Below are 22,077 nucleotides of genomic sequence, written 5' to 3'. Positions count from 1 at the left end.
TGGTAACGTATCGCCGCGGCTATAAAAACAACTATGAAGCAAGATTATGGGAATATATGGGAAAAGATGATGAGATTTAAAAAGCTGAACTACCGAAAAGCTAACAGTGCGATTCCGAATCGTTATATTACACCCCGTGCGACACGCATATTGTACTGTGTCTTTCTACTAACCCCCGTAGCCTATATGTGGAGGACAAACCCTGCCCGCCTAAATCAAAGCTCTGGGGCGATTGGTATGTAATAGTAACGCACTTTGGCACCATGCCAGCTAGCATCGAACGCTTACGCTTTGCATTATGTCGGCGGGACAGACGGCACGCGCTCTGATTTTGTCTCGCTACAACCCTCGTATAAACATCTATTCGCGCTCACATAATGGCCTTTGTGGGGGACGCGTACGTGCGTATGCGGCAGCTGTGCCCGATAGTTGGACGCCGCCATTGTTCGCTTGCAAGCGCCGCTCCCGCTGCAAAAGCTAGAAGCCGCTGCGGTTATCGGCAGAATGGCCAGCGATCGAGCGATCTTCCTCCGATCGCTGTTGCCTTGACGTGAATGAGAAGTTTTAGAATCTGCGGGTGGTGGGGTGGGGGAGACTTTTGTGTGTGCGTTTAAATCGTTGAGCTGCATTTAATTCCAGCAAAGTGCTGTTTTGGTTGCGCCGTTCTTCGCTGTCTGCTGATGATATCGCAGGCATTCATGTCTGTGCGCGTGCGTGCGTGCGTGCGTGCGTGCGTGCGTGCGTGCGTGCGTGCGTGTGGAGATACGTACGCGCGCGTGTGTGCATGTGTAAGTGAGTGTACTTGTGTGTGTGTGTGTGTGAGAGTATATATATATATATATATATATATATATATATATATATATATATATATACGTGCGTGTGTGTGTGCGTGCGCGTGCTCGAATGTCACGTTCTTCCTATAAACTTTCTATAATACCACGTTAACTATTGAAACCGATAGCATTGAGTGATGATCGATTGAAATGATGTGAGAAATCGGTGTCTTCAGTAGATTTAACCATCACATTGTCTATGTGGAAAATGATTCATTTCTTTGAATCGATCAACTATATGATCGACCTGATTACCCTTACAGGAGTATATTTACAGGATGAGTCACACTCACAGTGGCTAATATGCGTGCGTGTGCGTGTGCGTGTGCGTGTGCGTGTGTGCGTCCGCGCGTGTGTGTGTGTGTGCGTGCGTGCGTGCGTGCGTGCGTGCGTGCGTGCGTGTGTGTGTGATTGCGACATTATCGTTCGCGCACAACCCGCGTCGTTTCTTTTGTTATTACTTGACTAAATATATATTTATTAATTCTGGCAGCAGATGTTAAAGCTTATAGTGTTTAAATTTCTACTAAGTGATTTTACGTCACTTCAAGTTTACACTCCTGTCGTGTTTCCTAACGCAGTTTTTCCCGCCAAAAAGCGTTTGGCTATATAAACAATAGCCGGTGTATATAAACAAATAGCCGGTGTGACGGGAGAGGTATGAGTGTACTTAATATAATAATTGAATTGCCAGAAATAATTATGAGGTGCACAACTATAGACGAAAGCAACTTGTCATCGTGAATTATCATAATGCATGAGTTTCATAATAATGATAGCTTCTGTACCGTATGTGTGGCTTATAGTTGACACATTTTTTGACGTGTGCGTTATACCTGTGTTGCATTTACCCTTCTGGCCACACATCAAACTAAACCAATTGAAATTGATTCACACACTGCCCTCAACATCTGCTACTAAGTTGTCGCGTGTTTGTGTGCGTGCGCGTGTGTAAAAAAGCGCGTATATACCTAAACAAAATGGGTACACTATGTTGCATTGTATTTGTTATTGTATATTGCATTGAATAAAGAGTAATGTTGGGCATTTTCCATTTATTCGTGGGCATGGCTTAAGGCTGTTATGTAGACTAACTCCGTGTCTGTGATGTCTAGAGTAAGACAGCGAAAGTCATACGGCATTGAATTCGTCTAGCCGTGTCTTAAGCTTGACGTTTGTGAAACGTAGGATATGTGTCAGTGGTAGATAAAGATGAAATCTAACCAAAACATTTGCTTGAGCCAGGAATTCAACTAAATGCTTCCGACGGTGCTACATTTTAAACGAAAATAGAAACAATTTCATGAGATTTATTATCGTATAAATAGTTTAATCACTCAATATTTGTTATTCATACATTCTTATCATTTTTGATCTTGCAGATACACATCTTGAATTTGAAAGGAGCTTCCCCCCGACCTAAACAATGGATCAAAGACTAGCTGTGCTTGCCCTGTGTCTCCCTTTCCTCACGAACTCTGTGTTGGGCGAAATATGTCCCGGAGCATGTCGCTGTGAATATACGGAAGCTGGCAAATACCGGACGCAGTGCTCCCAGCCAGGACTGCGCGAAATCCCCGTACTCGACCCCAACACGCAAATACTGGAGATCGTCGCTTCCTCCGGCAACCCGAACCGATTCCACGGTCTTCCGCACAAAGCCTTTCTCAGCTACAGGCAACTCGAGGAGGTGCACATCGTGTATGGCAACTTAAACGGCATCGGCGACCACGCGTTCATCGGTCTCGACAAGTGCAGGGTGATAGACCTGCAGCATAACAACATCGCGCTCATAACGCAGCGCAAACTCTTCGGAATTCAGAACTCGCTGACGTCTCTCAATCTGTTCGGCAACAACATCACCGAGCTCGCGTCTGGAACATTCAACCAGCTGTCGCGGCTCGAGTATCTCAACATCGGCGACAACGGTCTGCACAAGTGGTCGTCGAAGCTGTTCGAGAACCTGTACAGCCTTCGCACGCTCATCTTCGACGACAACCCGATCGGCGAGCCGGACGGATACGTCGACGCCGACGTCTTCAAGGACACGCCCGAGCTGCGCGAGTTCTCGGCGGCCAACTGCAGCCTGTCGGTGCTGCACGCGAAGACCTTCCGGCACATGCGGAAGCTCACCACTCTGAACCTCGCTCGCAACCGCCTCGCCGGCCGCATGAAGGAGAACCTCTTCAGCAAGCATCTCGTGAACCTGCGCGACCTCAACCTGGATGCGAACAGGATGAAAGCGATCCCACCGCGCACCTTCAACGGGCTAGACCTGGACAGCCTGAGTCTCGCCGACAACCGGCTGAGCGAGGGCGTCGAGCGCGACGTCTTTATGGGTCTGCGCGCGCAGAGGCTCTCCCTCGCCAATAACGGATTCCGAAAGATCGATCCGGCGATCACCGACCCCATAGCCGAAGGGCTTCACCACCTCGACATCAGCAGGAATCCGCTCGACGCGGCGCACTTGGGAAAGTTCCTCGACTCGCTGCCCGATTTACAGGAGCTGAATCTGACGGGGTGCGGATTCGCGGACGTGCCGCACGGTGCCGTCCCAAGCTCCGCTCGTCTCTCTGCGCTCACGCTCGCGGGCAATCGCCTCACGGATTTCCCACCGCGCGCCGTCGCAGACCTCGCTTTCTCCGGCACGAGGCTCGACCTGAGGGGCAACGAGTTCAGCAGCATCAACCTGGAGCTGGCGAAGGAGTTGAGGAAGCTGCCGGCGGTGTCGCTGCACGGCAACCCGTGGCACTGCGACTGCGGCATACGGCCGCTGTTCGAGTGGGTGCAGGAGACGGAGCCAGCGAACTGCACCGACGAGCCGGAGAGCCTGTCCTGCCTCGTGTGCGCCTCGCCGGAAGAGTACGCGGGCGGACTCATACGCGAGCTGAACGCCAGTGATGTTGTCACCTGCCCGCTAGTGATCAGGGCGAAGCAGTTGAACGCCGACGCAAAGATCGGTCTCGCGATCGCCGTCATGGTGATCGCGATCCTCATCAGCATCATCATCGCGATCATCTGGAAGAGGAGGCAGGTGGACTACTACACGAACGAGGAGAAGCGCTCGGCCGAGGAGAAGGCCGTGCCGGTGACGTGGGCGGGAGAGCCAGCCAACGATGAGCTGCCACTGAACGGCTCTGCACAGACCACGCCGACGAAGATCGCAGAGACCACTGATAACGTCGTCGAAGAGACAGAGGCGATGAATCACAAAGACGACGACAGGCCAGTGTCCTGGTCAACGTCTGTATAGAAAGGAGAGCAGTCGTTGGACTATCTTTTATATAACAATGCATATATTCGATCCGTTGTTTGGAACTGGTTCAATTAACTAAAAGGTAGAAACAGTATGTACAGCTTCCCCAAGAAGAAAATAGCACGGCCCACCTCCATTCGACAATGGTCAACTGGTCGTCGATGTTTGTACTAGTATGAGAAAGTATGAGAAAAAACGTCAAAAACTAGTACAACTTGAAACTGGCGCATGCAATTGAGGCAGCATTCATTACACACAAGATTAAACAGCGCAAGAAGTGAAGATTTCGAAGGAGCAAACAAGTCACTAATGGATTTTCCATCTTGAGTGCATTTATATATTAGCATATAACGTCGCCTGTACTACGGAGAAAGTACGAAACGTTTGCTAAGGAAAATATGCAAGCATTTATTTCTTCCCGTTGAGAATTTCACGAAAACATTAGAAGACATGTGGCATATTCATCCTAACATGTCATCCGTATCTAATTAATTCCACTTAAGACGTGCAAATATGGACTTCACCCTATCCTTCATGCACCCATATTTAATTGCGGCAGTTTTGTGTATACGCAATAGTTTGACAGATCATTTTGAGATTTGACATAGCTTTTGTAGACTACTACACTGTACCCCCGCAGTGCCCTCCTGTATAATATTTCTCCCAATAGATGGCGCGAGGGGCTGATCGCGCTCTCTCTCTCTCTCTCTCTCTCTCTATATTGCATATATCATATATTGGATAATCTCATTGGCTATCCCTGTTCTGGGGTTGTATTACAGTACATGCTCGTGTTTCTACTTTTTACAAATGTTTGCCAAAGTGAGATACTATGGCAATGCTGTTTTACGGTCTTTGATTTAAATGACAGCTATACTCTGTGTATCATCTTGGGATAGCTTTCTAAAGAAAATGTCAGATACCGGTCTATTTATGTAATAAGATTGTACATAGCCAAGTTCGTTAGTTGTTCCTTCTTAAGAGTATTTGTGCCTGTGCAGAAAGATAGCTGTGCAGTGGTGGTATTATTCTATTTAATATATTTGGTGTCTGTGAATAGTATGATACGTATATGTGTTGTGTATTTAAAGTAAATATTTTTGTATGTCTGTATACAAGCAGGATACGTACGTTCCAACAGTAGTCCTGATTGGCCTAGCTCGTTTCTAAGACGCGAATCGCTTAACAAACATTTGAGAGGTATCGTTTTATTCTTCCAAAAGTGAAAGTTCTACGTGCAAGTAAGTTATATCCGTATACACGTGCGTATACTATAGAAGTAAACTTAGTAGGTATTTGTACTAGGTGAAGATATTTAGAGTTCATCGTATCCACGTTGATTCGTGTACTCTTTATCGGGATTCTCCCGCCAAACATAATAAATAAATGCAGCTATATTGATCATGTCTTGCGATTGTGTAGCTCTGTGCCTTATCCCCGTTTAATTTAAGATATGTCCCATCAGTTGTCGGCGTAATGTAGTGTTCGTGAGAGGTGTGGTAGATGTTGATTCTTAGTTTATTGTTGTGTTACAATTCTATCGAGGTGTGTAACTGTATTGGTATATAATAGAGTTGTGCAATTTAATCATCGGAATATGCATATATAGTAATGAGATTGTGAGAAATAGATTTAGACGTGACAAGTAGTAATTAGTCATTGAATAGATAACATAACGTAGATATGTGTTGTAATGTATTCCCGATGAAAACGTGCAACGCATTTATTACCACCTAGTGAACCCAAAGGTTTTCGCAAAATGATACATCTGGTCTAACCGACCGGTTGTATAAAAGTAAAATTCAGGTCCAATATATGCCATTACAAAAATGACTACATAGCCGGTCATTTAAGTTCTTACGAGATCGATCGAGTAGTTTACTTTTAAACTGGCTTGGTGCCCTTTAGAAATGACTGTGTTTCAGATTTGTACATATCGTATGTTATAAGTGTTGTGCTAGATGATAAGAACCAACCATACAGTGCAATCAATGGTCGGCCTTGGTTTGTGGTGTGCGTAATCATCAATATCTCATTCATAAATAAATTTTCAGCAATTACGCATATAAAACAGTTCCGTTTGTTGTTCTCTTGAAACTGATTCTGCGATAGTAGACGTATCCTGGACAGTTAAGATGATTTTGCGGTCCGTTATCCAATAAATATCTCGGCACAGAAATGCATATAACTATATATAATCAATAATCCGCGAATATGCCTCGGGTTCACTGTAAATTTTTATATCTGTTACTATTGCTTCGGGAATTTCTTTCTAATATACCACGAATTAACCCATATATGGGATATGTCTTGGTCCCCCTCCCCCCGATTTACGTCGTCGATCTAATTTGATTTCAACTCAATAATATTTCCCTCGGCAAAGATTGACCGTGCACGTACTCACGTTCAACCTTGTGCCATAGTGTAGGAAGATATTGAAATGCAGGGCGCCGTGTATAAATCGATAGATTTATAAATAATTTAACATAAACTAACATAACTACAAATGAATATATACGCATTTACTACAATAAAAAAGACTGGCAGACTGGAGGCTTGGGCAAATGAAGATCTCCGGCAATAGTAGAGTATGGGAAAATTTGAGAAAACGTTTCACCACATAATTAGCGAATATGAGTGAGCTATTGCGATAGATATTCCCCTTTCTTTCACGTCATCCTTTTCTTTGTTCATCTTCCTCCTCCTCTTTTTGTTCTCGTTCTACGTTTCTTTCGTTTTCGTCGAGGCACTAAAGACTGCGCATATGACAGAGATAGCTGAACGCAATAGATCATCCAATTAAAACAATTGTTTACAATGTGTTTACAATGTGTGTTAACTGCACAATGCATACCAAATTGTTACATCACTGGGTAGCAACTTCGCCCAGCGCACCATGGTTACGGTGGAGAACATGATACTTGAAACAGGCAGAGATTATACATTGAATGGTCCCGTAGGCACACGCTTAAAAACAAAGCTATGTCCTACTTGAAACGAAATTCCATTAAAGGACAAGAACAAGAGCCAAACTATGAGGACTTTGTTCCCGAGTGTATTATTTGGAGCTGCAGAGAGGTAGCCGATTGGATCAGCAAGCTAGGATATCCAGAGTACACAGTAAGCATTGCGACATCGCGCTTCTAGACGGCTGATGTGATCATCTCCATACTAACGCTCTGATTATGTAAAGCTTTGGCACCCATCTAACATTATTACATTCGATTAGTTGTCGTGATTTAGGAATTAAAAGCTTTTCGCAGAATATCCCGCCCATTGGTACCATTCTTCACGAGTCGGCATTCACCAACAACTACCTTAGTTACCAACGTGTATGGTTGGCCATCGTACTCAGAAACAATTATTTTACCGCGGTAGAAACAATTCAACCGCGGATAAATTATTTTGACCGCGGTAGAAACAATTCAACGTCGGATAAATTATTTTTACCGCAGATGAATTATTTTTACCGCGGTAAAAATAATTTATCCACGGTTGAATTGTTTCTACCGCGGTAAAAATAATTCATCCGCGGTAAAAATAATTTATCCGAGGTTGAATTGTTTCTACCGCGGTCAAAATAATTTATCCGCGGTTGAATTGTTTCTACCGCGGTAAAATAATTGTTCAAACAAAACAATGCAACCGCGGATAAATTAATTTTACCGCGGTAGAAACAATTCAACCGTGGTTAAATTATAGCCCCTTTACCCAATCATATGCCTTGTTACACATAATTTAACCGCGGTTAAATTATTTTTATCGCGGTAAAAATAATTATTTCTGAGTGCGACGGCCAACCACAAACGTGCGTGTCAACCGGTGTCAAGTATCCACCCATTGTTTCCCACCCACTGTTATTTGTCGCCTAGCAACTCACGTTCTGATAATGCAGTTATGAGTGTCACACATGTGCGCACACGCACGCACGCACGCACGCACGCACGAACACACTGCCGTCCGTTGTGTAGGGGCCTACTATACCGTCTATGCGCACCGGCCCCCCCACTCAGTGTTATTTAGGGTACGCATATGCTCGTTCCCTCCCTTTGAAAGCACCCCCTATCTCAGGACTGCCAAAATTTCTGAACCCCCTTTTCGCGGGCTTTTTGCGGGGTTTTCCTGCCTTGGAGACCCCCCTAAATCCGAAATAATCCTGAATGAGCTTTCAAAACTAGCAGGAATTTCAGGAATTTGATCCCGGGATTTGATAAAGTTTTCTATGATATTCAAGATGAAAGAGAGAGAGGAAAAACACCTCCTTTTTAAAGAAATCTCCGGGTGAAAAGTCAAATACACCCCCTTTTTTTACAATTCTGGGGCCGGATTTTGCCGCGCGAAAAATACCCCTTTACCGGAGATTTTGGGAACGCGCATGCGGTCCCTCCGACCTCGGAGTGGGGCCGGGGGGGGGCCGGGCTATGCGCATAGCTTCGCTTATAATACGCATGTGTGCGTGTGTACGCGAACTACGCGCTCTCTTCTCTCTTAGTTCCTTCTCTCCTCGTAGAGAATAGAGCCCGAAATCAAATTTCTCCATGACGTTCTATCTTTGGCAGCTCTTTCGGCCTCTTTCCATGTTTTAAACCCTAATGTAATCATTTCGTTCTCCACTGTCCTTCGCCATGTTTCCCTTGGTCTTCCCCTTTCTCTCTTTCCCTCCGGGGCCCAAGTACGCGCACTCTAGTTTATGTATAATTGCAACAAAATAATAATTCGTTTGGGTTATACTGGATAAAAGAAAACACGTATAATGTGCACGTATATAAGAAAGAATAGTCTGATCCATTACCACTAGGTGGCTGCTTGTGTTTAAGCCCAAACTATCACGCCTCCGTGACGTACAAGCGTGATGTGCGTATGTGTTTCGTGTATAAGCCACTGAGTGGTATAAGCCCACTAGTGCATGCGCACGCATGTCTGTGTGTTGTGCGTTCGTATGTAATTGGTGTGGTACGGTACGTTTTTGCGTGCGATTCACGCACGCACGCACGCACTTACACCCCGGGCACGCGTCAATGAACTCACGTATTGTTTGTAAATTATATTAATCATAGAATTACATATGAATGCGTTTACAGCTCCTTTCCGACCAAGTCTCAACTTGTATAGGTAAAGGCTGAAAGAATAACGAATGTTTAGGCAATCATGCACCTGCACCTTTCATGATTAATATTTGACTACAAGAAGGCATAGAGAGCGAATATATATATGAGCTCGACGCATTATTAAATATTAAGTGGCAATAGACACAACGTTGACTTGCCGACAGTAGACAAACATCTCACTAAGACGTGATAACAAACATATCTAAGATTTAAACAAGCGTTCGTTTACTTGGATTTCACGATTCATAGAACAGATAGTAATATTTTGTTTGCTGTGATATAGTATAAAGGGAATATATGTTGATACACATATATTCTATAATATGCATATATACATATACATAATAATATATATATACATAATATATATATATAATTATATAATATACATATATTCTATTAATATTTTTCAGGAAACTTTCCTAGCCAACTTTATAAATGGCCGTAAGTTGATACTGATGGACAGTAGCCATTTCTCCCAACTTGGCATCATCGACTTCCAGCACATAAAGGTATTTCGTTTATCCAATGAGAAATATTTTAGACCTTGCTATATTCGTTTGCTAATTTAATTTAACATTCATAACGCTTTCAGTTTAATTAGGGTGCATTCTAAAAACTTTCGCAGCATATTATTTGTTCATACCAACATGGTACATTAAACACGACTACTTGTACCATATTGAACTGAATACGTTACGATACAATTCGAGACATTACGCAATTAATTTTACGTTAATTGGCGATATCATTCATTTACAAGAGAAATAACATCACGCCTATAATAGAAAAAACATTTTCAGGTAAAATGTTCTACTGTAATTATCTTTTGGACTATCACATTAGACTAATTATTTCCTGCACTGCATTAGGCGCTGTCGTTGGCTGTCAGGAAACTGCTAGGGATAGAGGAACCTAATGCAAACAGGAGCATTTGCTTGCCAGAGAGACACCCGCTGTGTCTTTTCCTCCTAAGCAAAGCAAGAACCGGAGAGGAAGCTAATAGGTTAACCTATACAAACTTCATAATGGATAACAAACTCGTACATTCGTAGTTTCCAGGAGGTACAGGAGCACTATTCTCTACAAAGGGCATTGTCCATTCCCATGTCTATGTCTAGCTAATGTCTATGTCTATGAACTCGATCCTTTTTTAAATATTATATGGAAGTTCTGTTACTAGACTCTACAACGCGAGGGCATTATCCATTCCTATATTGTCCCCCCCCCCCCGGGGGGGCACTCCATATATATTACATGGTAGGTATGTGCCGCGGGAGAGACCCCCCTTTTTCACCCTAAACTTCCGTTCCAGAGCATCACAAGTTTACATTTTTGCCGTTCCGGAGACCCTAGTTTTTAACATTTCCCATTTTATTCTCATGCATACATCGAGTGCAGCACTTCTGTCATCGTCACGTCAGTGTCGGCAGCCGGAACGCAGGGCCTGTGCCACTCGGGGGTGCCACTGGTCATGGTGGTGGCCGTTGTTAACATATCTGGAGCCAGTTCCAGAGCATCCCACATTCAACAAACATTAGTTCCAGAGACCCCCATTTTCAGGTCTGAGTTAGTTCCAGAGCCCCCGATTTTTGACTTCGCAGTGGCACATACCTACCATAATGTGGGGTGAGTGCCCCCCCCCCCGGGATATTGTCCGTAATCTCGTGCAATGATCTCACTTCAACACGCACTCCAACGATGTACTGAATCACACTCTTCATTCGATGCAAGAGTCACCTGCTAAAGTGCTATGGGCTAATATCTCTATTGTAATGCCCTAGGCCAACATCTCTCGTCATCTTCTGCAATACCATTATATTACCATGGGCCATCGTCTCCTGTCACATGATAGTGCTCTGGATCCATACGTCTAAACACTTGTTGCACCCGTCTCTTGCTAATACGACTAACGATAAAGAAACTTCTGCACATTCGCTGATATTATTTACGTCTATGAGAAATATGAATTTACACTGAAGAAGGTACGTTTAATGCTCATTATTTAATTTTACGTAAACAGATGAACATTGCATTACCATTAACATCACTATTGGTAGTGGGGTTACTGTGTAATATTCGATGCATACTGCAGATTTCAATAACACTGCGAGTTTAATCCCGTGGAAATAAATGCGACTGTACAAAACGCCTTTACATAAGCCCATTTTGTTACTGCTCGTATTGTATTGCTACGCGACAATAAACTTGGCAGTGTTCAGTATATTGTGATGATGAATCTTGTATTGCTAGAGGAACGAATAACAACAACCAGCTACCAATGATGTTATAATCGATTGTTATCATGCATATTTTTTTTAAATAATTAGTGTTATAATTGAAGCACGACTGTTGCTTGCGTAAGAAATACCAGTTAAACACCATCAATAATGTAAACCAATAAATTACTTTATTATGAAAGACCACTACTAATGTTCCTATTATATAGGATGTTTACGGCTTTTCAATGTGGAGGGAGTTACAAGTACGATAACAACCATGATGCAGGGAACAGAGCATGTTGTTGGGCGATATAAAAATACAAAACAAAACTGATAGTGATATGTTACTCTGTGTGAAGGTAGCACGCTTACAGCAGAAAACCGTCGTCGCACGCTTTCACTAATCAGCCATTTTGTTTCGTATCCCCATGTATTTATCAGATGCATAGCACTCTAAACATACCTCTCATGTCTGTTGTACCGGAAGAATATAGCTGCCTGACTTATGGATACCACATATAATTATACGTAGAAAGTACACAGAACGTTTCCCTTACGAAAATCTCTTCTATAACTACTACAGCGGGTTGAAATTCAATGAGTTTCCAAAAGTTTGCAACATCTCACTTCTCACCAGGCTGATAGATACGTAACTTAATACGAAGACATGTTAGTCTGAATGTACTATACTATAAGTGAGTAAAGTCAACCTAGCGAATCCCTATAATGGGATGCTATTATTCAATATATCGCAAATCTGTCGTCAAATTACAAAGAGAGAAAAATAGTCGTTCCTTTGTCACACGTCACGTGATGCTTATTGCTATATGCTCATAACGAGAACAAATATATTCCTACTGTTCACTGTGTAGTCGCATCTAGTGTTGAAATCTCTTTTATTCATGTTAACACCACACTACGTTCTGCAGATCTGCTTGATGGCATATATACTACAGCACACAATAGCACCTAGCGTAACGTCGGCGTATGTTCCTTTCTGAATGCTCAAGGACCAAGTGGAATGTGTGATGACGCTAATAACGCTAGCACAGACAACGTGCTGCTCTATCAACCCATAGAAAACTATTGCGGAATGTTCATAGTGGTCACCATATAGTTACTTTGTTAGAGGAGAAAGCAAAGAGTTATAAATCAATTTCATTATTCGATCAACTGTACAATTATTATCATTCTTTGACGTTTTTACACATTGCATAATAGGCTTTCGCGCAGGCTATATACACTGGGTTTTGATTTTGATCCCTTTACCACAGGCTCCTACCATTTGTCGGTTATAGAAAAAAAAAACACTTAGAACCCCCCAACAGTAACCAACCCCCACTAACCTTACAATTGGTAGTGCATGATCGTTTGTTAGTATAGGCACATGTTCACACACGATTCTCAACGTGAAAATGTCGCCGACATTTGCTCGCAAACGTTTTTCACATCGAATCACAAGAGCAAACGACAGGCAACGTTATGCGATTCTCTCATCCTCTCCAGCATCCATCACAAGTGCGCTGAGGTTGTTTCTTGGCTTCCATACGCCAATAGTCTGGTCACTGGGAAAGACGGGCAGAGAAACGGATCGTGTTACGCTGGTTACCCGTACATGCAGCAGATATGCAAAACTTCAACCAACGGATTCAAACAAAAATAGATAAAGTGAGAAAAGTACAACTCATGTTAAAAAGTACAACTTTTTTAAATGGCCTGTCTGCTAAAACTAGACACCTAAATATAAACTCCTTGTATTCTACTACATATTGCCGATTTTGGATGAAACACAGTAAGCTTCATTATAGGCTTATGACAATTTATACTTGCTTAAAGATAGATCAGGGACATTACACCGATTTGCTCGTATGAAAATTGATTTACAGATCCTGGTTAACACATATGAAGTTTAAAATACCAATAACATTTTTTTTATCTTGAGTTGTACATTTTCATTTTTACCTATCTTTGGTATAATTCATAAGTAGGTTTAATTACTACGTATTAGCTAAACGTGAACACAGAAGCTAGGTTTATTAGCAGTTCAGTTATTAATTATTAATTAATTATAATTCTACAATGGATATTAGTTTTTCCCACAGTTTAGTTCTACTCTGCCATTGCATGGCACAACGAATTTCCTTTTCCCTCCCACACAGTAGTGAGACCCAAAGCTTTTAGTACATTAAGTGCAAATAATAATTACAAGAATTAACTTGCAGTACGTTGATGAATTAGCACATACCACTCACACATGAAGGGGGGGGGGCTGAGGCTAAATTATATCAGACGTCGATAGGTACAAATTTAGTCCATTACTTTTAGTTTGAAACCAATCAAATAAATAAATAGTTCAAGAATGAAACTAATGTAGTGTTCTGTGGTCACGTATAGTCGCTGTCACCGTGTAAGTCACACCAAAAATTCGCCTATAATAAGCTTGGATTTAGAAACAATTTTTTTTTAATTAGAAAAATTAGAATTTTAAAAATTAGAATTTTAAAAATTAGAAACAGAACAATTTTCGATTTAGAAACATTCACCACAGAGATTAATTCGTGTATTATATAGAAACATGTGGAAACGACTGCAGGTGATGGGACAGACTAGGCGCTAGCAATGCTAGTATGCCAGACTTTAATGACGCTCTCACTGCAAGAATAACATACGGAATTAAGAATAAGTCAACACTAATTATGCAGTGGCTAATCACATGCAATCGATGACATCAAGAATCGGCCCTGATCCTATATTGGAAACGGTGAAGTATAATTCGGCATAGGGTGGTCCCTTTTGCAACCAGCAAAGTCATGCAGATAGATACTGTTTGCCCATCTAGGCAGCCAAGCAGCATCATCTAAACGTGATGAGGGTACCACTCACTGTTCACTATACAGGTTCATAGTAGTAAGACACATGTTGAAATAAGGACGTATAAGACCCTTTCTGGAGGCCAAAATAAGACTTTTTTACACGCTTTCTGATAGATCACCGACTATTAAAGTACACTAACAATATTTATATACACAATTGCACAGCAGATTTAATTATTCCGTATTATATATACAACTATTCTTACTCCAAGTCGAGAAAAAATAAGGACTATTAAGTACTTTTCTAAGATTCCACCAAAAATAAGTACTAATAAGGGCCCTTATTTTATCTTTGGCAAAATAAGTACTTATAAGACTTTGGAAGACCCGCTACGAACCCCTGATACTTACTTGGAGGCAGTGAATATGGCGGACGAGTTGGTTGCGATGGCGTTGATAGGACTGCTGTGCGCTCGTATCTCTCCGACCAACGCACAGTTATCACAGTTCCACACCTGTAAGCACGTGACAATTACATAGACAAGCTGTAAACTTTGCGACATAATAATCAGCGCTGTTGATTGCACATTGACTCACAGACTCAGTGTCTATCAAACCATATATGAGCGGCCGGCTCGCATGCACCCACCTTGAGGTAGCCATCTCTGCCACCGCTAAGAAGACAATTTTGTTCAGGCAGCAGCTGAAGAGCCTCCACCCAGTCTTTGTGAGCCTGATTCATGGACTGCAATAATAAGCACAATTTTATTACTCCTGGCCTGTACACAACAGCACATTTCTCGTTCTGAGGATCCTCGTATCTGATATATATATATATATATATACAGTGTTTCCCCTGGCTAAAAAGGTCTATGAGGTGGTAAATCTGTTTTCTGTGTTTGCGCGTTTCGAGGTCCTAGCAAAGCAAGCAGCGCAGATGCTGGCCAAGCTCCCCGAGAAATTTGTGAAGAAATGGTGCAATTTGGTGCATTCTAAGCTATTCTGAACACATTGTATGAGACTCTTGAATCTCTTTTTCAAGTTGTCAAAGGTTTCGTCAGCGAGGCGGTGTTTTGGACAAATTTCTGTGTGGCGGCTGAGAATTTGAGCGAGGGCGGCCCGCCTGGATCGTGTCAATGCAGGGGAAACACTGTGTATATATATATATATATATATTCAAACCACACACACGTGCGTACGTGCGTGCGTGCGTGCGTACGTGAGTGCATACTTGTGACTGTGTCTTTCCTAGTGCTTGCAAGTGTGCGTGTGCGTGTCTGTGTATGTGTGCAAGTTTAGTAGACATAACACTTGCAATTAGAGGTAGGCATTGCCATGTGAGACACACCTTGGCAATAATGCATAGCTTGCTGTATATGCTCATATTTGGGTAACTACAATATATGCTTTGTAAATATCAACGAATTATCTTCATCTATTGATCCATTTACACCAACAAGTTCTCTGTCAACATAATGTGGATCCACAAATATTTATTTAAATATAACATTATAAAACCTATATAGAATAGAAACTTAGGGGAATGACTTGAACAGAAAAAAATACTCCTTGCTATAGATCACTATATGCATTTCACTATAAAACACACACTGTGCATGTAACAGAATATAATTATGACAATAATATAATATACTTATTATGAAATATGATATTAATGAAATTAATTATGCCCACTTACAAACTTCAACTTCTTCTCTGCCAGGTCCCACTTCTTGATGCAGGTGTCTCTGGATCCACTGAACAGGGAGTTACCATGTATTGCTAAGGACTGTATGCCATCATAGTGCGGAGGATCAAGGCTGAATTTAGGTGTGTGAACGCCCGCAGCATATTCCGGTACACCAAATACCTGCAGGGAACAGCACAGGTTAGGCCAAACATACACGCACCATTAAAATTACATAATATTCTAAGCATGCTGTTCATCTACTGTATAATAGGCTATCACAGCAGAAACTCGTAATAATTTTTTCTTGCTGAAGTAATCAGTAATATGTACGATTTCAGGTGAGTCTAAATTGATACATTTTTTCAATTTATTTGAGAAATGATCGATTTAATGTCTGATCGCTAATGCTATACTATACTGCACAAGCTACGGCTAGCCAATGACAAACACTACTGGACTGACGATTCTATTTTTGTCATGGAATATATGTTTTACAATGACATAAATAACCTATAATACGAGATAGCAACACGATTATAGTATTTTGCCAACATGTTACCCCCTAAACATAATCAATGTAAAGCAATGTGTGGCACAGTGAGAGTGTGTGAAGCTGGTACCTTGATATAGTGGTCCTTGGAGCCAGTTACAAGTACGTTGCCATTTTCATCATTAGTGCTCATAGCCATAACCATGACAGCCGCCTGGTGACCACCACTTAATTTTCCTATCGACATGAACCTGAAAAGAAATCGCATCATGAAATAGCACTCATTACTTTCCAATGCATAATAAACTAGACAGAGTGCACTCACGAAGAGTGCATACTTCCGCCAGTGACATACGCCATACGCCATACGACTCACGAGCACACGAATAACGCACGATATACGCCAGCGTACTGACATATACACGCTGGCTTGCTGGCTTGCTGCTCGCTCGCTCGTAGCAGCCGCTCGTTGCTGCTGCTCACTCACATGTACACTCGCTGGCTCGCTGCGCTGGCTGGCTGGTTGGCTCGCTGACTCGACGCGCTAATGTCAATCGCGCGAACACACGAACGCACGAACGCACGAGAGCGATCACATAACCTCCTCAAACTCCGTTGGGCGGAGGTAATAACACATGCAAGTACAGTAAGCACATATAGAGTAGTAGTAGTAGTAGGAGAGAGAGACAGAGAGACAGAGAGACAGAGAGACGCATGAGACAGAGAGACAGCAGAGACGAGAGAAGAGAGACGAGATGAGAGAGATAGAGATATGAGAGATAGAGATAGAGATAGAGATACAGATAGAGAGAGAGAGAGAGAGAGAGAGAGAGAAGAGAGAGAAAGAGAGAGAAAGAGGGAGAGAGAGAGAGAGAGAGAGGAGAGAGAGAGAGAGAGAGAGAGAGAGAGAAGAAGAGAGAGCAATAGGAGAGAGAGAGATGAGCGAGACGGACGCGAGAGAAGAGAGAGAGACAGAAGAGACAGAGACAGAGACAGAGACACGAGACAGAGACAGAGAGAGAGAGATGAGACGAGAGAGAGAGAGAGTAGCTAGGGAGCGCAGCAACCACCAAGATAGTAGAGTAGTAGAGAGGTAGCGCAGAGAGACTAGTGTTTTCCAGAGACTGTGCAGACGTACTTCCTTGAGTCCCAGAGCTCTGACTGTGTTCGGCGGTGCGGGCGAGAACAGCGTGTGTTCCGCCTCTCGTCACTGATGTCGTTGATCTGCTCTCACCAGAGGGCTGCGTCACGACGCGCGTGTTCGGCTCAATCGTCGCGAGCGCACCGTTAGTCGTCATCCCCGAGGAACTGCAGATGTCAGAACGCATTTAATTACTAATCTATAATAACATCATGTTATCTATCTATTTTATCTATCAATCTGTGTCTGTGTGTCTGTCACCTATCAATTTAGTATCTTATTATCTATCTATTATCCCTATACAATATTTATATATATGTATATCAGGGAATTAATTTTCCCGGTATCGCATCGCAATTCGCCGATGTATTCTTTCACATTTGCTACGCATATTTTTATGAAATCGCAGCTTGAACTGCAGTGCAGCCCATGCGAGATGTAACGGAAAATACTGTTACAATTTACTTTTATTCTCGGGCGCCTGCTTTGCCCTCAATGAAAATGCCACGTTACGCGATTTACTTTGATTTGTTAACGCCAAGCCAACGTGACTTTTAAAACAATCTGCCACTCCCCCCCCGTATCAATCAATATTGCCCGCCCCAGGCACGCTATACACAGCCACGCTGCTGCTGGCGCTGCGCGCTCTCGGCGGGCCTGCTTTCTTCGCGACCTTTATAAATAAAGTTGGCGATGTCGTCGTGAGGAGGGTCGGATGCCGCCCTTCACAATTCGGCTAGAACTGTATTTCATCAATGTTTGGATATATATGTAAGGGAACAACATTTGATTAAAGTTCTAGACATTATTTTTACTCGCCAACATGGGCGAAGTCAGCTTTAGCTTTCACTCGCCGGCCTCGAGTATTATTTTCACCGACATTTGGCGAGCTCGGCGAGTGCAAAGCTCGCACGCGTGTGTTTAAACGGCTGCGGGCAGGGTGCAGAATCGCTATGTGTTGTCTAGGCTTAACTAGCTGGTGCCTGTCGCAGGCCGACACTGGATGAACACGCAAGCATGCACTGCGGACTCTTGTAAATTTTGCACTGTGATGTCTGAAAAAAATGCTATACAAAATTTATCCAATTTGCCTATGCAAAATTGTATTTGTATATAGCCACTTGCTATGCAAATTTTTGGCTGGAAATTGTTCCCTGATATATATATATATATATATGCATATTTTTTTCTTCAAAATAAATGATTGTATTTAAACATCACATATACATGGTCTCTAGTAATCTGTGGTTAAAATCTACACGTGTGAATACGTGTGTAGATTACAACAGCACAGTGCCTGACACCGTTGTCGGAGTTGTCTTCATATCACCTCTATTCACACAAAAGACATACAGTAAGTTAGAAAGAATAAAACTGTAAAGTTGGCTATGCAAAAACACGAAACTGTAATAATAAAATAATAATAATAAAATAATATAAAAATATAATAAAAATGAGTTGTACCTTAGAGTTTTAAGGCACTTGGTGGGTCTCTCCCTGATGTCCCACACCTTTATGGTGTACATGGAGGCACTGAAGGCTAGACTGGTCTGTGGGGAATAGCGGACGGCAATGACGTTGTTCGGGTGTCCATCAAAGGACATGATCTCTCTGCCTACGATCATGTCCCACACCTTCACCGAACGATCTGTAACATGCACCAGGAGTATATAGTTCATAAGACAACATTTACATATGGTGCAATTCGAGATGCTGAAGAAATGCTGTATTGTCACACGGGCTTATGGATGACGAATATTGGTTTTCCTTTACACATATCACTCACGCACACATGCACGCATACACAAGTTTAGAACTGTGTGATACAAAATGCAATGGGTTTAAAAATAATCCTAAGGAAAATATTTCCCCGGGAATCTCAACGAAGCACAGCTGATAACAATCAACATCCTCATAACAGAATATTGCTAAGGGGATGCTAGACCAGGAGACAATAGATGACAGCAAAGCATCTCAGCTGCAAATAGGAAAAAATAGGAGTTCACGAAAAGCACATTTTATCAGCTTCAGTGACAAGGACTATTTAAAACGCAGCTCATTGAGAGGAAACTAGTTTTGGAACATTTCTCTGGCCCACATCTACGAGTTGGCCATGCGTAAATGTCAAATTTTGTCTCAGTTTTGTTCAGATTTTAATCTCTCCTTTGGATCTACGAGTTTATGAGTCTCACCTTTCGAGCTACTGAAGAGCAGAGTCTCGGTGGCAGTAAGTGACAACACGGGCTTGTCATGTCCCTCAGCCTGGTGGGTGCAGTACAACGGCATGTTGCCTGGTGGCTTACCAGTATACGGGTTAATCACACCTCTACTCCAGCCATGCAAAAGAAAATTATCCTGGTGAACATGCAATTCAGGATTGTTAAAGGAAATGTCAGTGCAAGGCAAAGCTAGAGAAAATTAGATATAGAAATATCAATTGCATTCACTCTTATAGCATAAGTATAAGTATGCAAAAATATAGCATAAAGATAATATGACCCACAAAACCTATCGTGAGCAAAGCTGAAGAGGCCGATATAAACCATATTAATGATGGCAATAATTATAAATGATATTTTGTTGCTACTGTTGTTTTTGATGCCAATGACGTTGACAATTACGGTGATAGTGACAACAATGATGATGCTTATGATGATGCTTATGGTGATATGATAATTCTACAAGTTAGTGGTTCCTGCTTTGTGCTGTTAACTTTTAGAGAAGATGCGTCCTTATTCATGGCTATATATAGATTCAAGGTGAGCTGTACGAACTTGGAGGCTTGGACAATGAAAAGATGTTATTATGACAAAATCGATATTCTATTTAGCAGAGCAGCCTGTCTGCATAAATTGAGTGCCACCATCACCATCAGCTGACTATCCTAGCAGTGATCCAATGCTCTAACTTCCTACTAAATGATGTTTAACTCCCTAAACATTACAATATTAAATTTCCTAGAACAACTAGCTATTTATTCAACAAAATGTCGAATATACATAATTAGTTTCTCATAGTAACTGATGAGATCATATTTTTAAATCATCTCCACCCCCCTTTCATTAACTTTGATTCCTCTCCTTTAATTTATAACACTGTACGACGGCGAATTTATGCAGTCACTATCAGTCAGTCATACAGCGTCTAGTCCTTAGCACACTACTCATGAATAAATGTTATATAGAATAAAGGCCAGTGTAAACACAATGTTAATAACAGCTTGGCACCTTGCCATCAAAACCAATTTGAATTTGTACACCAACACATTGCATCACAGAACAAGAATACCACCTTACAATGATTACCATATTGCATCACAGAATAACATTACCACACTACAGACCAGTTCAAGACACCATGCGACGGGTGCACTAATGCGTACCGCAATATTATGCAACACAGCAAGCAGATGTAACGGCTTGCAGTGAATTACTATTACTAATCAGAGGTCCATCCATTTTGTTCAGCACCAATTACCACGACGAACCTCACGTTTAGAGTACAACCAAACCTGCGCTAGCCAAGACATCTGTAGAATGAACAGCTGTCTATAAAGGACATTGGGGGGGGGATGGGGGGGTTGCTTTGAGTGAGCCTTATGCACAGGTTTAATCTTATGGTACTAATCTGATGGTGCCGCACTCATATGGCAACGCAGTGCTACCATGTACAACAGTAGTGCTACTCTGTACAAGTACACAGGTTTGACTGCACTAATCTGACATTGCCGCACTAATTCACACAACCGCTCAGTGCTGCCCTGTACAACAGTAGTACTACTCTGTACAAGTACACAGGTTTGACTGTACTAATCTGACATTGCCACACTAATTCACACAACCGCTCAGTGCTGCCCTGTACAACAGTAGTACTACTCTGTACAAGTACACAGGTTTGACTGCACTAATCTGACATTGCCGCACTAATTCACACAACTGCTCAGTGCTGCCCTGTACAACAGTAGTACTACTCTGTACAAGTACACAGGTTTGACTGCACTAATCTGACATTGCCGCACTAATTCACACAACTGCTCAGTGCTGCCCTGTACAACAGTAGTACTACTCTGTACAAGTACACAGGTTTGACTGCACTAATCTGACATTGCCGCACTAATTCACACAACTGCTCAGTGCTGCCCTGTACAACAGTAGTACTACTCTGTACAACAGTAGTACTACCCCCTGCACAAGAGCTCAGAGCAGCACAGCAACACGACGAGCGTAACTACACCCAGCAGGGCGCGCTGCTGCTGCTGCCGGCTATCGGACACGTACTCGCCGCGTGAACTGCTGCTCGGCGCGTGGCTGTAGAGACGAGAGAACACGTTCTGGTCGCGCGTCTGCGCGGGGGGAGAGTCCGGCTCCGGGGAGTCGTCGTGCTGCCAGTACTGTCCCTGGTGCGACACAAGTAGTAGACGTGAGACAGCTGCAGTTAGTAGTATACGTGTTAAAATATGATGTGCAGTCTATAGGCCTGCTGTGAAGCACACACAGGTGGCTGCAGTTAGTAGTATACGTG

General features: G+C 42.5%; 4 protein-coding genes across 10 annotated transcripts in view; 2 read left to right on the top strand and 2 right to left on the bottom strand.

Moving 5' to 3' along the window:
- Nucleotides 1–6,167, top strand: part of LOC106807669 (slit homolog 3 protein-like) — a 41,228-nt gene extending 35,061 nt beyond the window's left edge. For 2 of the 5 annotated variants that reach the window (XM_014810086.1, XM_014810089.1), the window contains exon 2: nucleotides 2,219–6,167. In XM_014810086.1, coding sequence (XP_014665572.1) covers nucleotides 2,263–4,089 — 1,827 coding nt within the window. In that variant the 5' untranslated portion in view covers nucleotides 2,219–2,262 and the 3' untranslated portion in view covers nucleotides 4,090–6,167. Of the gene's footprint in view, nucleotides 1–498; nucleotides 551–758; nucleotides 793–2,218 lie in introns of those variants that run through there. The other 3 variants (XM_014810088.1, XM_014810087.1, XM_014810090.1) reach the window with 3 other exon arrangements.
- A 907-nt stretch (nucleotides 6,168–7,074) lies between these two features.
- On the top strand, nucleotides 7,075–10,255 carry LOC106807655 (sterile alpha motif domain-containing protein 15-like). The gene is made up of 3 exons (XM_014810068.1): nucleotides 7,075–7,212; nucleotides 9,614–9,712; nucleotides 10,073–10,255. Exons 1-3 carry the CDS (start codon nucleotides 7,075–7,077, stop codon nucleotides 10,253–10,255), a joined length of 420 nt encoding a protein of 139 aa, XP_014665554.1.
- A 1,333-nt stretch (nucleotides 10,256–11,588) lies between these two features.
- LOC106807671 (kinesin-like protein KIF21A) lies at nucleotides 11,589–17,610 on the bottom strand. The gene is made up of 6 exons (XM_014810093.1): nucleotides 17,554–17,610; nucleotides 16,546–16,666; nucleotides 15,935–16,105; nucleotides 14,885–14,980; nucleotides 14,647–14,750; nucleotides 11,589–12,987 (listed from the first exon to the last, which is right to left on the bottom strand). Exons 2-6 carry the CDS (start codon nucleotides 16,660–16,662, stop codon nucleotides 12,903–12,905), a joined length of 573 nt encoding a protein of 190 aa, XP_014665579.1. The 5' UTR covers nucleotides 16,663–16,666; nucleotides 17,554–17,610; the 3' UTR covers nucleotides 11,589–12,902.
- Nucleotides 17,611–19,794: 2,184 nt separating this feature from the next.
- The window catches only part of LOC106807667 (kinesin-like protein KIF21A), a 63,013-nt gene continuing 60,730 nt past the window's right edge, over nucleotides 19,795–22,077 (bottom strand). For all 3 annotated transcript variants that reach the window (XM_014810081.1, XM_014810080.1, XM_014810082.1), the window contains 2 exons: nucleotides 21,834–21,952; nucleotides 19,795–19,882 (listed from right to left, as the gene is read on the bottom strand). In XM_014810081.1, coding sequence (XP_014665567.1) covers nucleotides 19,875–19,882; nucleotides 21,834–21,952 — 127 coding nt within the window. In that variant the 3' untranslated portion in view covers nucleotides 19,795–19,874. The remainder of the gene's footprint in view (nucleotides 19,883–21,833; nucleotides 21,953–22,077) is intronic.

Source organism: Priapulus caudatus, unplaced genomic scaffold, assembly GCF_000485595.1.
Source record: "Priapulus caudatus unplaced genomic scaffold, Priapulus_caudatus-5.0.1 Scaffold228, whole genome shotgun sequence".
Taxonomy (NCBI): Eukaryota; Metazoa; Priapulida; class Priapulimorpha; order Priapulimorphida; family Priapulidae; genus Priapulus; species Priapulus caudatus.
This window is presented reverse-complemented; position numbering and strand designations above follow the sequence as displayed.